A 14,009-nucleotide genomic window follows, 5' to 3' on the forward strand; every position below is an offset into this window, starting at 1 on the left:
TACATGCAGACTGACTCAAACGGGCACAAATGGACCAGGAGCTGTCAGAAACGCTGAGTGTACATTTGATCTACATGAACAGAGCGGGTGCCGTCTATGTTAGCTTCATCTGAGTTGTCTCTTACCGGTGGGCGAGTCTCCCAGGAGGCCTTTACCCAGCGGCACCATGCCCGGAGGACGCAGGGACAACGTTTTGTGCATCAGCAGCCTGTTCGGATCCCCGATCAGGCCGGAGATCTGTGAGGAGAGGACAGGGGAGGGGGACAAGGGGGCGGATGGAGGGAGGAGGAAGAAGGAGGGTAAGATTAACGGAGGAGAAGTAAAAGGAGAGAAGAGAGAGCAAGAGAAGTTGAACTCATGCATAACACACACAGACACCACACTCGCATGAACCCGTGTGCGCCTACTGCCCTCCCACACGGACACACACACTTAAAAATATTCATATTTTTTTATGTCAAAAATTCAAAGCAAGAATCTTGACTTTTAACTTTCAGTCCAGCAAAAACCAACAAAAGATAACAAATCCTTTTAAGAGAAGAAATGCAAATAAAATCTTCGTTTTCAGGGAGAAAAGCAATCATTTCATGTGATGGTGTCTTAGTGTTGAGCTTCATTTGGACATTAAGAGCTGAGAATGAAACAATAACAACACAAACACGTTATCTTCATCCTCTCCATTTACTTATGCAAACTATTACACCCACGCACACACACACACACACACACACACACACAGGTGTCTCACAGTGCTGATGCGTTTGTCTTTGATGTGTAGAAGCTGCTGCTGGGCAAGCTGCATGTGAAGGAGGTTCTGAAGGACGAGTCCATTACCAAGCATGGCACTCTGCAACATAAAGCAACACAAACTTTATTATCACACACACGCAAACACACACTAACACACACACAAACAAACTCCACCACAGATGTTGTCGGTTGTGACCTGGTGTGCTTTGCCCAGCGTGAGCAGGGCGGTGGTGAGGGGGGGTCTGAGGAAAGGCAGGCTGCCGTGACGACCGTACTTCCCTAAGAACACAGGGAAACAACAACAATACATCACTCAGTGCTTATATTTATTTATTCGAGGTTTTTAAAATTGTATTTCCCCCCCCTGCCTGCATCAATCCGTCACCGTCACACAGCGGCCGGTCAAACTTCCCCCAGGCGGAATTATTCATCTATTCAATCAACCGCTCCATCCTTCACTGAAACACACACAGCAGAGGAGAAATGAAGCTTCTAACCGCGGCTGTGTGTGGGACATGACGGAGCAAACAGCCTCCTTCTCTGCTTTCCTGTGTACGTTTGCTTCTGTGACTCACGGGAGAACTCCTCCTGTAACGTTACCGGCAGCTCGCTCCAGAATAGGTAGGGGAAAGTTTAAGATTTAATCAAGATCCTAATTTTAGACTTTAATTGCGCGCGCTCTTCTTTTTTACGAGCGCTCCCGCACTTCCCATCTTCTCTCTTTTCCTGTTCTCATTTGTTCAACTAATGTCACACGCTTTCATTTTAATACCTGATTAGCCATTCATCAAATAATGAAGCCCGACGTCGACGAGGTGAGACACGGAATCTAACCACGGATCAGTGATCGTCCTCCCGTCCTCCCCTCCGCCCCAGAGCACAGATACACAACGCAGGGTTTGCTCTCAACGCAAAGTGTTCGTGCAAATATCACCTGAAAGGCCCTGAACACATCGTCCTACAGGGAAGGTTTGCAAGCTGAACGTTTTAAAGGCATCGTTAGGCAACAAGATCCGCTTCATCCCCACTAAACCGAGACGTAATCTTTCTCTGAACGGAGTGTGTGTGTAGCATTAGACTATTAAGCTCAATGTACACTTAGTTACCAGTTTAATAGGGTGTCTGTCTGTTAAACCTTCATGGACGCTGGGTGGAAAAGCCCTCAAAGTACCGTAAAGAAACAAAATAATGCTTTTAAAGGTGCAGATGTGTGATGTGCAGCCTCACCTCCTCTTTTCCCGGTGTGGTACGGCCTCATGAGGATCTGCAGGGCAGCGGGGTTTGTCATGCTGGTCAGGAGCTGGGCCAGGTTGGGTTCTGGCAGCAGCCCCTTCCTGTTACTCATGATCTGCAGTAGGAGCAGATCAAACACACACAGGCGAGGAATTCAAAGAGAGCAACTAAACGAAATGTTCAGATATTCACATGGATGGATTTTGAGAAGGACTTTTGGAAGATGTTTGGTTCCCATTGGCGTGGAGTTTGAGAACTTAGGTTGAAGTTAAAAACGGCAGGATTAAACCTAAATGCCTTTTCCTGGGATTCCCGAGTAGAACTGTGAAGCAAACTGATGTGAGTTCAACCAGAAGTGCCCGTGCAGGGGAAAAATAAAAACATTTCAGGGGAGAAAGTCGTAGAAAAACAATTTGTGAGGCAACAGTGAAGATCTATATCTGACTGAAGTCATAGTAGAGGAGCTTTTAGTGGCTTTTCATCGTATTTCACTTGGCATTACGTCAAAGGAGGAAGGATGAAGATTGGGCCGACCCTGGAGCCTCTGCTGCTGTGGGCTCGCTCACAACAATCACATTCACTTGATGTATTTTACAACTGCCGTCATTGGGGGACTGGGAAATGGCTTTACGGAGACATTCCAGAGAGGAGAGTCAATTTGGGAGATAAAAGTACGAAAACAAACGATGAGGAGAGAGAGAGAGAGAGAGGGAGGGAGAGAGAGGGAGAGGGAGAGAGAGAGAGAGAGAGAGAGGGAGAGAGAGTAATGGACCTGTGTGAGAAATAAGGAAAGGAGGAAGGTGAGAGAGGCAGACTTAAAGGAGGTGTGAGAAACGAGGCAGAGCAGGAGACGGGCAGGCGTACACATGCATTAGGAAACTGAGATTACGGCAATAAATTATTTTATTTTTGAAACCTCATGGAAGTATGTGATAGAAATTGGCAGAGATTAGGAGATTGTGAATCAATTTAAAACGCAAATTGCCAAATACTGCGATTACGCAACATAACCTGGACTCTGACTCTGATTCTACACATGAGGCTTTCATTTGAAGTCAGCTGGACTTCCTGGAACTCAACATCCGATTCCGGCTGGCGTGCGTTTAATAGCACTGCGAGCCACGTTTCCTAAATAACAATTCAATCACTCGTTGTGCTGTGGAAATTAAATTTGGCGTGCTGAAGCAAGGATGGTGATATCTCCTCCTGTCTGGCTCTGAGCTACAGTGCGACTTGTTTCCTCCCTGTCACCTCGCCCAGACTGAGTGTTACTGACACGGATGGAGAGGGTTCGACTCCGGCCTGTCAGCGAGAGAGGAAGAGGGAAGAGAGTCTAGTACGTACAGTGTATGCAGTGTGTGTATGAGTGTGTGCGAACACTGGTCTCGAACAAGGCCAGTCGTAGCTGACAGCGTCTTTCGAGGGAAGAGGCGAGGAGGAGGAGGGGGAGGGGAAGGAGGAGGAGGAGGATAAGGATAAGGATGGCTCTCTCATTTCTTTTCCTTCTGCTGGAGAAAATGTCAGCATGCATCAGTCTGTTCGGCTACTGGCACAGAATCCAGCCACACACCCACACACTGAACTGTGACACACACACACACACACAGACACACAGACACACAATCACACACACGCGAGCGCGGCAGGGAGGTAAGGAAGCTGCGAAGAAAGGAAGGCGAGAAGAAGCGTGTAAAGGAGAGAGAGAGCGAAAGATGGAGCGAGAGAGAGAGAGAGAGAGGAGAAAGAGAGAAGGGAGCGGGCCATCTGGTCCTCGCCGCTCAGACTGAGTAACGGGTAGAAATGAGCGAGTCGCCCCTGAGGAGAGCGGCGGAGGAGCACAAGTCCTGATCTCCCTCTGAAGGTCTGATGTTTCTTTTCCTGTCTGTTCGCATTCGCCGCAATAACACTGAGAGGAGCCCGAGGGCGCCTTCTAGCCTCGCCGCCCACTAATGTCCTCTGTCTCTCTGCACCTCCACCTCCTTCTCCATTTATCTCTTCCTTTTGACTCTCCTTCCCATTAAAGCTCCCCTCTTCAGCCCCTCACTCCTCTTAATCACGTCATTTATTCTCCTGAGTGACATTTTGTTTCGGGCTCCTTATGCAACCGTTACCGCTCTGCTTTGCACACTGCCAATCTGCCTCAATCGAAATGGGGACACAGGACGATGACTCTAATGACAGCGTACTCAACCTATGATACACCTTGCTCACACACACACACCCACACACACACACGGCCCATGTGCATCACTCTCGCCTGTGGGTTTCCTTCATTTCAACTCATTTGTGTTTACGTCTTGTGCGAGCCCAAGCGTTTTCTGCGTGTGTGTGTGTGTGTGTCAGCGTCTGTGAGTGTGAGTGTGGTTTTATTTCAGGCTGGCTTCAGGAGACAGTAGAGGAGCCTGCTCAGTCTATAGAACTATAATTATCATGTCAGTGCCTCTCTGCTACCCCAATATTGTGTAGGAGGGAGGCCACACGGCTACACAGAGTGTTTCAGCTGCGGGGGGAATTCATGCGTGTGTGTGCCGTGTCAGACCTCAGTATATCCTAACGCCTGGACGTGCAATAACACTGCACCGGCTTCACAATTAGAGGTGGCTGTGTCCACATTTGTTTGTTTGTGGGTGGGTGTCAGTGTGTGAGAGGGGGCGAAGGGAGAAGGAGAGAGATTATTAGGTTTGTTGTCAGCCTTGCACTGGCCTAGACGTCTGATGATGTAATGCAGAGCACAAACTCCCAGGCCACAAATAAATGCAGATACTATCATCTATATTCTAGATTCTATACTGGATCCACTTGATTTTGAAGTCTAGAGATTGAGTACTTAAAGCAGAATCATGGACATGTCTGTGTGTGTGTCTGTGTGTGTGATATGATGCACGTTGCGTCTCTTGCCTGGGTTATACTCACCATACCCTGGGCGGCGATGAGTGCAGCCAGGGTGCTTCTCCCTGAGGTGCCGGGGGTGCAGAGTGACAGCCGGATCTCCTGTCCTCCCACCGGCGTTCGATCCATCTCTATCAGCACAGCCTCCGCTTGTTCCGAGCTTTCGTACTCCACCACGCCGAAACCTCTGACCGCGCTGCCCTCATCCTGAGCGAGCTGGGGAAACGGACAAACAAATATCTGCATTAGATTGCGGATATGAGCTTTGGGAAATAAAGTGTAGAAATGAAATCGACAGCTCGGAATGGAAGCAAAATGGAAAAAGAAGGGCAATCGCAAATCAGTCGGTTTGGCACATTAGAAAACTGCAAATAATACGCCCATTTTAAAAAATGCACACCCACACGTCTGTGACTGATTACGGTGCTGTTCAGTTGGAGGTCGGGTGAAACCACAGTAGGTGTCACCGAACTCCACAACGCTGCTCAAAGGCGGGACCCATTATTCATCCTCACAGGGCTCGGGCTTGACAGCAGACGGTGAAAAAGCAGCCACACATCACAAAGTAGCTAATAAGAAAAATATTTCAGACGCTCACAGTATCGATAAGGATACTGTAGTAAAAGTGGACCCAGGACATTTCAGGGAGACGTCAATCAAGCGTGGTTTGTACGCCCCCCCCTACACACACACACAGTCCTGACAGGAGCTGTGAAGTGCAAACAGACTGTGTGGGTGTTGGATGGTTGTGTAGGGGCATTTAACTGAGCTGGCCAGTCTGTGTTAATGTACGCCGAAGGACACACAAGTGACCAGACACATTCGTTTGACAATTTAGATTTATCGTGTAGGTACTGATGTAAGTTTGTGAGATGTGGGTTTCAACTAACTTCAGGTGAAAGAGTAAAATAGAACAGGAAAACAAAAAAGAGAGAAAATCACACACCACATTACAAGTTAGCAGACATTAACCAGTATAGGTCAAAGGTCCTCATGAGAGACTGAATGTCCAACATGGCAGCTGACCTGACTCTATTTTCGTTCCCGCCCAGATCGATAAAGACGCGCCGTTAACACTTCAAATTGTTTGCCGGGAGTTACAGCCAAACACAAAATGCAACACAGACTGCTGACGCTCTTCCTAATGGAGAACTTGATACCTGCAGCTGAATCTTTAAAGTAGTTTCTCATTCTGAGGAAGTTACATTTAAGTCTGAGGCTTAGCATTGATTCTCCCCCGAAGAATATGAACCATCAACCAATGAGATGATCCACAGGCACAAGCATCAGCGGCGGGTTCACAAGTGTTAATTTGTGTTTTATGGAGCAATCATCCTTTAGTATGCATGAGGAAATTACATCACTGATAATTATACACCTCCAATGTATGAAGCTTTTTGAGCCTTATTTTCTCTTCAGATAAGCGTCTGTAAACACCACTTAGCTTCTTCTGCGCAATCAAGACAAGCGATGGAATTCCCCTCTCTTCATTAAGCTTATCATCAAGTATCGATGTCATATTCCAGAACGCCGATTGGCTGAACATTTTAAAGATTTACCCTAGGTTTGGCTTGATTTGAGAGGAGGGGAGAGAGTTGGACAGGGAGAATTGAATGAGCCGGGGGAGCCGATGGTTCCCATAACAAATGAATCCTTCCACAGTTTGTTTGTGATTGGACAACACCACTACGTCCAAAGGGAATCACACAAGGGGGAAGCGATTAATATTATTAGACTTAACCACATGAAATATGAACTCTTATCTACTGGTAACGGATCTGACAGAAAGATACAAACTGTTGTCTCGAAGGTGCGAAACAAGAACATAAATCTTGTGTATCACTTTGTTTATACCTACAGTATTATGTTTGTTTGTGTGCGTGCGTGTGTGTGAGTTAGATGACATTGCTCTTTGACAGAATCAGATAGCAGCATGTTGTGATGGAAGTAAAAGAGCTTGTCTCAGCCTCTTTGTCAAAGAAGCATAGATAGGAAATGACATGATGTAAGAGATACACCCTCCTGCAAGTCTTGCAAGGCTCTAGGGAGGACAAGTACACACACACACACACACCTTAATTTTGTAAGAGAGACACCTGGCTTGAACTGAATAATATTACAGTCTTCAACTTAAAGGGACAGGCAACCCAAATCAACAACAATGCAAATATCTGGCCTTCATCTAGTCTGATGGCTTTTTCTTTGTTTACAGGTCAATAGATGGAGATTTCAAGGGAAGCATGTAGTGCTGACCAGTAACATTAATGTTCGAGAAGATTGAATTTGCTGTCACTGAAGATCAGTCAACGGTGATGTATACACTTAAAAGCAGCTAAATAATGCAGGCAGGCTAACAGCGTCAAGCTAATGGATATGATTGGCTAATAACAGTGGCTAAGAGCTAATGGCTTATGGTTAAAACACACTAGTACTGGCTGAATCCAATTAAAACACTCAAAAAACGCATGAGGGGCGCTCCATTTGTCTCAGGTTTCAAGAGACGTGTCCACTGGTAAGACGCAAATGGCGGGAAAAGGTCCCAGGGTAAAATAGTATTGGGGTGAAGGGGCTGATGTGAGACCATTTAAGTTTAACCAGGTGATTTAGTTGCGTAATATTTCTATTGATAAGAGCAGTCTGAGACACGCAGATCATGTTTCTGGTGACAAATGATTCTTCTGTTGGACTCCAGGCCTCGACAAAGCGTGTAACACAAAGATATGGACTACACAGGGGAGACGAGGGGGAGCTTGTAATGGCTAAGAGAGAAAAAAAACACACAATACATAACATCAAGATTTTACAAACGAACGGTCACAGTCAGACTGCAAAGACCAACTCATTGATTTGTTTGCGTTTGACTGATGGTTGGTCGTAGTCTGAGGATACTGGAAGGATTTCTGAAACTCCTTTCTTTGCTCATGTGGGTCAGTGAGTGAGAGCCTGGAGGTGTTGCTGCGGCACCATTAAACAGGGCTGAACCAGTTTTGGCAATGATCAAGAAACTACTTTTCACTATCGGTAACAGCTACTAAGGACTCTAATACACTTGGTGTCCTCCAAAATGAATGTGACCTGAGGTTTAATACTCATTGGAACCACAGGGGCAGGAACAAAGACAAAGTGGAGACAGGCAGACAACAACAACAACGACACTTCCTCCCGGTACACACAGGCAAAGTATACCAACAATAAACTTGGTGATGCGTGTGCTCTGCATGCATGTCACGCATCCTGAGACTTGTGAGAAATGGGGATGATCTCCTGCAAATCCCTGCAGCTACAATTGTTGCTTTTCAAAGGCAGCGTGCATTATGATGTCGCCGCTCTCTGGAATTCGGCGAGACGACTCTACAAGGGAAGAAAGTAATCTGCGGAACTTCAAACACAAACTCAAATCTGGACATAAATGAACAAATGATTATGTTGAACTTGTTTTATGATTGGTGTCTCGCTCTGTTATTAAGACAACAAACCCAGGACTCCATGGAAAGCTGTGTTTATACTGTCTCTCTCTCTCTCTCTCTCTCTCTCTCTACTTTCTCCGGCAGCACACTGACGCTCGCTTCCATCAGCGCTCAATCAAGTGGCCCTCTCCTCCCTCCCTCTCCTCCCTCTCCTCCCTCCCTCTGCCCCTCATTCCCGCCTCTCATCCGTCTGCCGTTCCCTCCGGTCGCGGCCGAGGACGGATGGAGGGAGGGGAAAATGGATGTATGTGTGGAGGAGTAGGTCGATAGGCTATTATCATCAGCATACATTAGGCAAACTGTATGGAAATGACCCGAGCCACTCTGCCACTTCAGAAATGGATATAGGAGAGGAGAGTGGGAGGGAGGAGTGAGGAGAGAGGGGAGAGGAGAGAGGAGAGAGAGAGGGAGAAAAACATCACTGATGGATTGACTAACGAGGGAGATAGAGAGAGAGATAGAGAGAGGGAGGGAGAAAGAGAGAGCGAGCAATGGACAATAAAAACTTACCAATCATTATTTTTCTACACACACAACAAATAAGACTGGTGTGTAAGTGTGTGAGCTATGGAACTACAGTACATTATATATTAGATTGGATTCAAATTGGATTGTGTGCAAATGGCATTCAACCCATCATCAGTTTTGTTTGTGTATTTGTGTGTGTGTGTGTGTGTGTGCATACAGAGCCTGACTTTAGTTGTTCTCTCAGCTTTGTTGCGTTTGTGTGTATGTGGCGTTTATGCTTTGATGAGCCACACTGTAGCTGTTGTGGGGACTGAACCTGTAGCGTTTTGATCGCAGGTCTTTCAGCGCCACTACAAAGCCGCAGCCGCTACTATTATGTGCAGGAATGAAGCATCGTGCAACACAGCAGCGGACAACATCTTGGCCTTGTGGAGTCGTTCAGAAAAAAAAGGAGAGATGGATTATGAAGTAAAGAAATCATCACTCAAGAAAAATGGAACAGCAGAGGTGAATTAATGTTCCTGGTCTTCAACACAATTAAATGAATAAACTGTTTGTGATTTATCTGCTTCTTAAGCCATCAAAGCGCCTGAAAAGACTCCGATCAACAATAGAGGCCACCGTGGCGTATCGTCTGACTCAGAGCTTCCTATAGCTCCTCTGTCGGCGCCGTAGAGCCGTCATGTCTTCCAAATCAGATTAAAAACTCATCACAGAGACACAGATTTCTGACGTGTTGCATCTGTACCAGGAGTGCAGCCCGTACACACAGACACACCATCCATCAAACGTATGTATGCATCCTGGATTACACAACATGGGGGGGATGGGGGAGAGTGGGGACAGTGCCTCTTCATCGTTTTGTGTATTTTTGCCTTTTATTCCCCGTTTTAAACCTGCTACCTAACTTGGGGACACCGATCCTTCTTTTTACATCATACACCCCGGCCTTAGTTTGTGATGAAACACCTCCAGCATGCTCGCCATCCCGATTGTTGACCATAGATGAATCATTTCTATAAAACAAGCGACGGTGAAAGTTGCGGTGTAGATGACGGCAACAACCATCATTTGATCTCTTCCCCTGTGCGTCTGTCTGTCTGAAAGAAAACCTGCGGATTGAACCGCAAGACGTCCAATTATTGTTCCTGGCCGTCGTGCGTCTCTGCATATGTGAGTTCCAGGGAGTATGGGTAGGATTTCACAGCCAGCTAAGTGAGAAATGTGAAATCTCGGGGGATCCATCACACCCAGTGTTTACCCATTCTTTGATGTTCTTGCCTTGAGGGAGGAATTACGGCTCCTTTGACCTTTATCATCACCTCTTTCATGACTCGCTGCACGTTTGTAAACAGCATTTTAACAGCGTCCTCCTTCCTAAAGGCACAATGTGCAACTTTGAGACATATAAACCTTCTGAATGATTTTTATCTACCTATTGTATTTTATTACATTGCAGTGTATTTTAACATTGAAAGAGGAAACAAACACAACAGGTACAGGCGATCACACACACACATGAACAAGTGTGTGAAGCTGACAGACCTGATCAGTGTATTTGACAGCTCTTGCCCTCGAGAGGTGGTCCCTAGCCAAGAGAGGCTGACTGGGGCTGGGTGCGTGTGTGTGAGTGTGCGTGTGTGTTGTTAAATTGTTATGTCAGTCATCCAACCAGAGTGAGAGGTTGAGGCAGCCCTGTCGCCGCTGTGTGTGATGAAAGCTACATGACTTATCACAGTGACAAGTTTAACCGCGAAGGTGTTCATGGATCAGACGTGTGTGTGTGTCAGTGTGTGAGGATGAAGCGCGGTGTCAACCTGAATGCTGACCTCACCGAAGGAACCACACAGTCCCTAATCTGCATCGTTCCCTGGAATCAAACTACATTTAGCGAGTGAACACATCGAATGCCGCAGCTTATGTAATTTCTTTCTTAGAGTAAAACTTTGAAACTCTACAACGGAAATTCACACTGTGTTTTACCAAAGGGGGTCATTAACTGTGTGGAGCGACTAAATATTAACTCGGAGAGACTTCAATTAGTTCGGCAAAAGCTGCCAATAACGCTGAGGAAAAGGCTTTAGAGACTGAACATTTCACAAGCGTTCATATTTTTCCTCTGCTTCCTGAACAAAGGATGTAATTGCACCTGCCTCCCTGTAATTGGACACCTTTCTCATTTCTTCATCCACAACACCTCTCTCACTATTTTTCCCGATACTTTGCGAGTCCATCTATTACTCTGCCCTGTAATAGAAATGAATACATCACTGACCAAATTCAGGTTTCGCATTTTCACCGATCAAGATTGCATTATTGGTTGCGTTTAAGCCGTCACTCACCTCACTCTGACTGACACCGTTGCTCCTCACACCTCCCCCCCCTGCTGTCTTCCTCCATCTCTCCATTATGCCTGACAATGTCAAGCCTCTTCTGCCTCACTCCATCCTCCCTAATAGCCCTGGCATTCTCAGCACCAACCTCCCACCTCTCCTCTCTACAGCCTACTCCTCAAACCTTCCAACCGTCCGTCCGTCGCTCGAGCGCCGCTGACATTCTTAACCCTCTTCCTCCCTCCAACTCTCCTGTTGCCACTCTTGCTGCGGGACTTTTGTGGGCAGCGGAATTACAGTGCTCGGGGCCAAGGACGCAAGTTAAGAGCAAACGCGAGCCGAGGTAGAATGGCAGAAGTGCCCTGTGCCATTTAGCTGCATGGTGGAGGCAGAGGGATTACGCAAGCCAGATAAGAGGACAGCCAGAGCTGAGGTGATGACCTATGATGGATTAATATGCAGCACACAGTGAGGTTCTGCAGTTGGGAACCTTAGTTAACTAAAATCATGATAGAAGAAGAAGAAGAAGAAACCTTTGTGGGTCAAATCCCATGCAAACACGTCAATCTGAAATCTGTCATGTGTGCCCCTAAAACACACACACACACACACACACACACACACACATTACAGAGGGGTCACTGCTGGGCAGCCATGGTACGGCGCCCGTGGAGCAGTTTGGGGGTTCGGTGCCTTGCTCAAGGCCCTGGAGGCAAACTGGCAACTCTCCAGCTGCCAGTCCACTTTCTTGGTCCATAAGGGACTAGAACCGGCCACTAGGCCCATACTTTGGGGAAACGCCCAGGGATACACTTAGAAACTGACTCATCTCTGGACGCCATCATGCTTCTCTCCTCGCTGCCACACACACACACACCTTTACCGCTCCTAACTGAGACCTACTGACTGGACATTTCTTTTGTACGTACAGTAAGTGACTCTGAACCGCTGGCTCACAAGCTGACTGACAGCCTGGCAAAACCTCGGCTCCTCCAGATGGCCCTTCGTCTCCTGCTGGTGGAGCAAATCAACAGCGTTTCAGCTTTAACAAACACACCGCCGAACGCAGCTGCGGCACAGGAATGAAGAAGCTACGACTGGAGAAGAGTAGTGAGGAAACGACAGAGCGACCTTTATGAGCTGCTTACCTTCCTCTGTGTGTAATTACTGTACACTCTATAATTGTGTGTAGGTTTGGTGCCAAATGCCCATACATACATGTTCAAGAGCACACACTCTCACTCTCCCTCTCTCTTTCTCTCACACACACATTCACACACCGAACTGTACATAAAAAACACACACCGAACTATAGGTCAAAGCCCGCTGGCTCTGCAGCGGTGAAGCAACGTGAGCTTCAACACCCACAAAGCATCATGGGACCGGGATGATGTGGGCGTATTGATTTCGGTGTGGGTGTGGGGCAGAGGGGTGGAGCTAAAACGGGAAATGCAGCAGATTACAGCTACGCGCCGAGTAATGTCTGAAGGCGGCGTGCGGGGTTGGAGTGGATGTGGTGCCGCGGGTCGGTGTGGAAGAGAAAATGAATGAAGAGAGAACACAGCTGAGTTTGGCGGGACGGGAGGGTGGGGCGGGCGGGTGTCATAGCAGCCATGGCAACAGTTGCTTGGCGATGGTGGCAGACTGGCCAATAAGGACGCGGACCCCTGTATTTTACATCAGCGCCTCTCACCTGGGGGCATTGGGTAGAGGGTGTGTACGAGTGTGTGTCCGAGGCAGCAGGGGAGGGACTTCAAAGCGACGTAATGACATATACAGGATTTGCGGATGCCTCGGCTCATACAAGAAAACAAAACCTCCATTCATATCTGGATGTTTGATGTGCCGACAACGTGTTCAGATGGACTACACCTGTCTGCACACACACACACACACACACACACACACACACGCACACACTCACTTGGCAGAAGACGGGTTTGTAGGTTTCGGAGAAGAGCTGCGTCAGTTCCTCGGAGTCGCAGAAGTCCAGCGGTAGTCGATCCACACACAGACACTTGGAGTGCAGGTTCTCCTCTTGGGTCAGCTGGTTGACGTCCATCCACTGCACCATCACTGAACGATCCGCCTGTACCAATGACAGCAGGCCATGAAGGAAACAAGATTTTAAGACAGACACCTATAGCAAACAATATTTAGTTTGCATTCCCTCTCCCCGTAAGATACGAAGTTGGCTTCTTGGCGCTTTGTACCGATTTATTCTCTTACCAATCACAATCCTGGGATCAATATAAACCAGTATAATCCACTAGATACATAGATTGCTATCCCATATTTCATATTGTGTTGAAACCCAACTCTGTTCTCCACCACGTAAGTCAAGAACTCAGTCAGTCAACAAAATAACACTAAAAATAGCAAGCTGAGTTCAGAGACGTAATTCCGCAATTCTCCCCCTTCGCTTCCAGGTTTGAAAGCCTCGGCGTTCCTGTGTATCCTGGCTGATTAGAGCTTTACTCGGGACTGTGTGGGCATGTTCATACTGTGCTTAATTGACATCTTCTCAAACACTGCTTATAGGATTGTTGAAACCTCTTTAGAGTGGGACACCGTGTAGCTTTATGACTATTTTGGCACTTTGGAGCTGTTCTCCAGACCGTGTGGGCACACACACACACTGTGCTTAATTAACACCTCCTCACTTTCCCTACAGACTCCCTGTACCTTGTAATTCGTGACGACATGCAACTTTATGATTTCTCTTTTTTTTTTAAATAATAGGACTTTGGTGACCTGTGGAAGCTCTGATTGGCCAGAAAGCCTGAGAACGCCTGTGTGGTCTCTAATTGTGTTTTTGATGGTTGTTGCGTTTAATTCCGACAGTTGACAGTCTAGAGACAGGAGTAGG

General features: G+C 47.1%; 1 protein-coding gene across 1 annotated transcript in view; it reads right to left on the reverse strand.

Annotated features, from left to right (window-relative positions):
* The window catches only part of raver2 (ribonucleoprotein, PTB-binding 2), a 53,323-nt gene that overhangs the window by 11,373 nt on the left and 27,941 nt on the right, over nt 1–14,009 (reverse strand). Inside the window, exons 4-9 of the mRNA XM_076170150.1 lie at nt 13,065–13,229; nt 4,897–5,088; nt 1,978–2,098; nt 947–1,029; nt 749–847; nt 126–237 (exon numbers count right to left, since the gene is read on the reverse strand). Of these exons, the coding sequence (XP_076026265.1) occupies nt 126–237; nt 749–847; nt 947–1,029; nt 1,978–2,098; nt 4,897–5,088; nt 13,065–13,229 (772 nt within the window). The remainder of the gene's footprint in view (nt 1–125; nt 238–748; nt 848–946; nt 1,030–1,977; nt 2,099–4,896; nt 5,089–13,064; nt 13,230–14,009) is intronic.

The sequence above is a fragment of the Genypterus blacodes genome, unplaced genomic scaffold (assembly GCF_046128005.1).
Source record: "Genypterus blacodes isolate CSIRO-AG114 ecotype Tasmania unplaced genomic scaffold, CSIRO-AGI_Gbla_v1 ptg000215l_1, whole genome shotgun sequence".
Taxonomy (NCBI): Eukaryota; Metazoa; Chordata; class Actinopteri; order Ophidiiformes; family Ophidiidae; genus Genypterus; species Genypterus blacodes.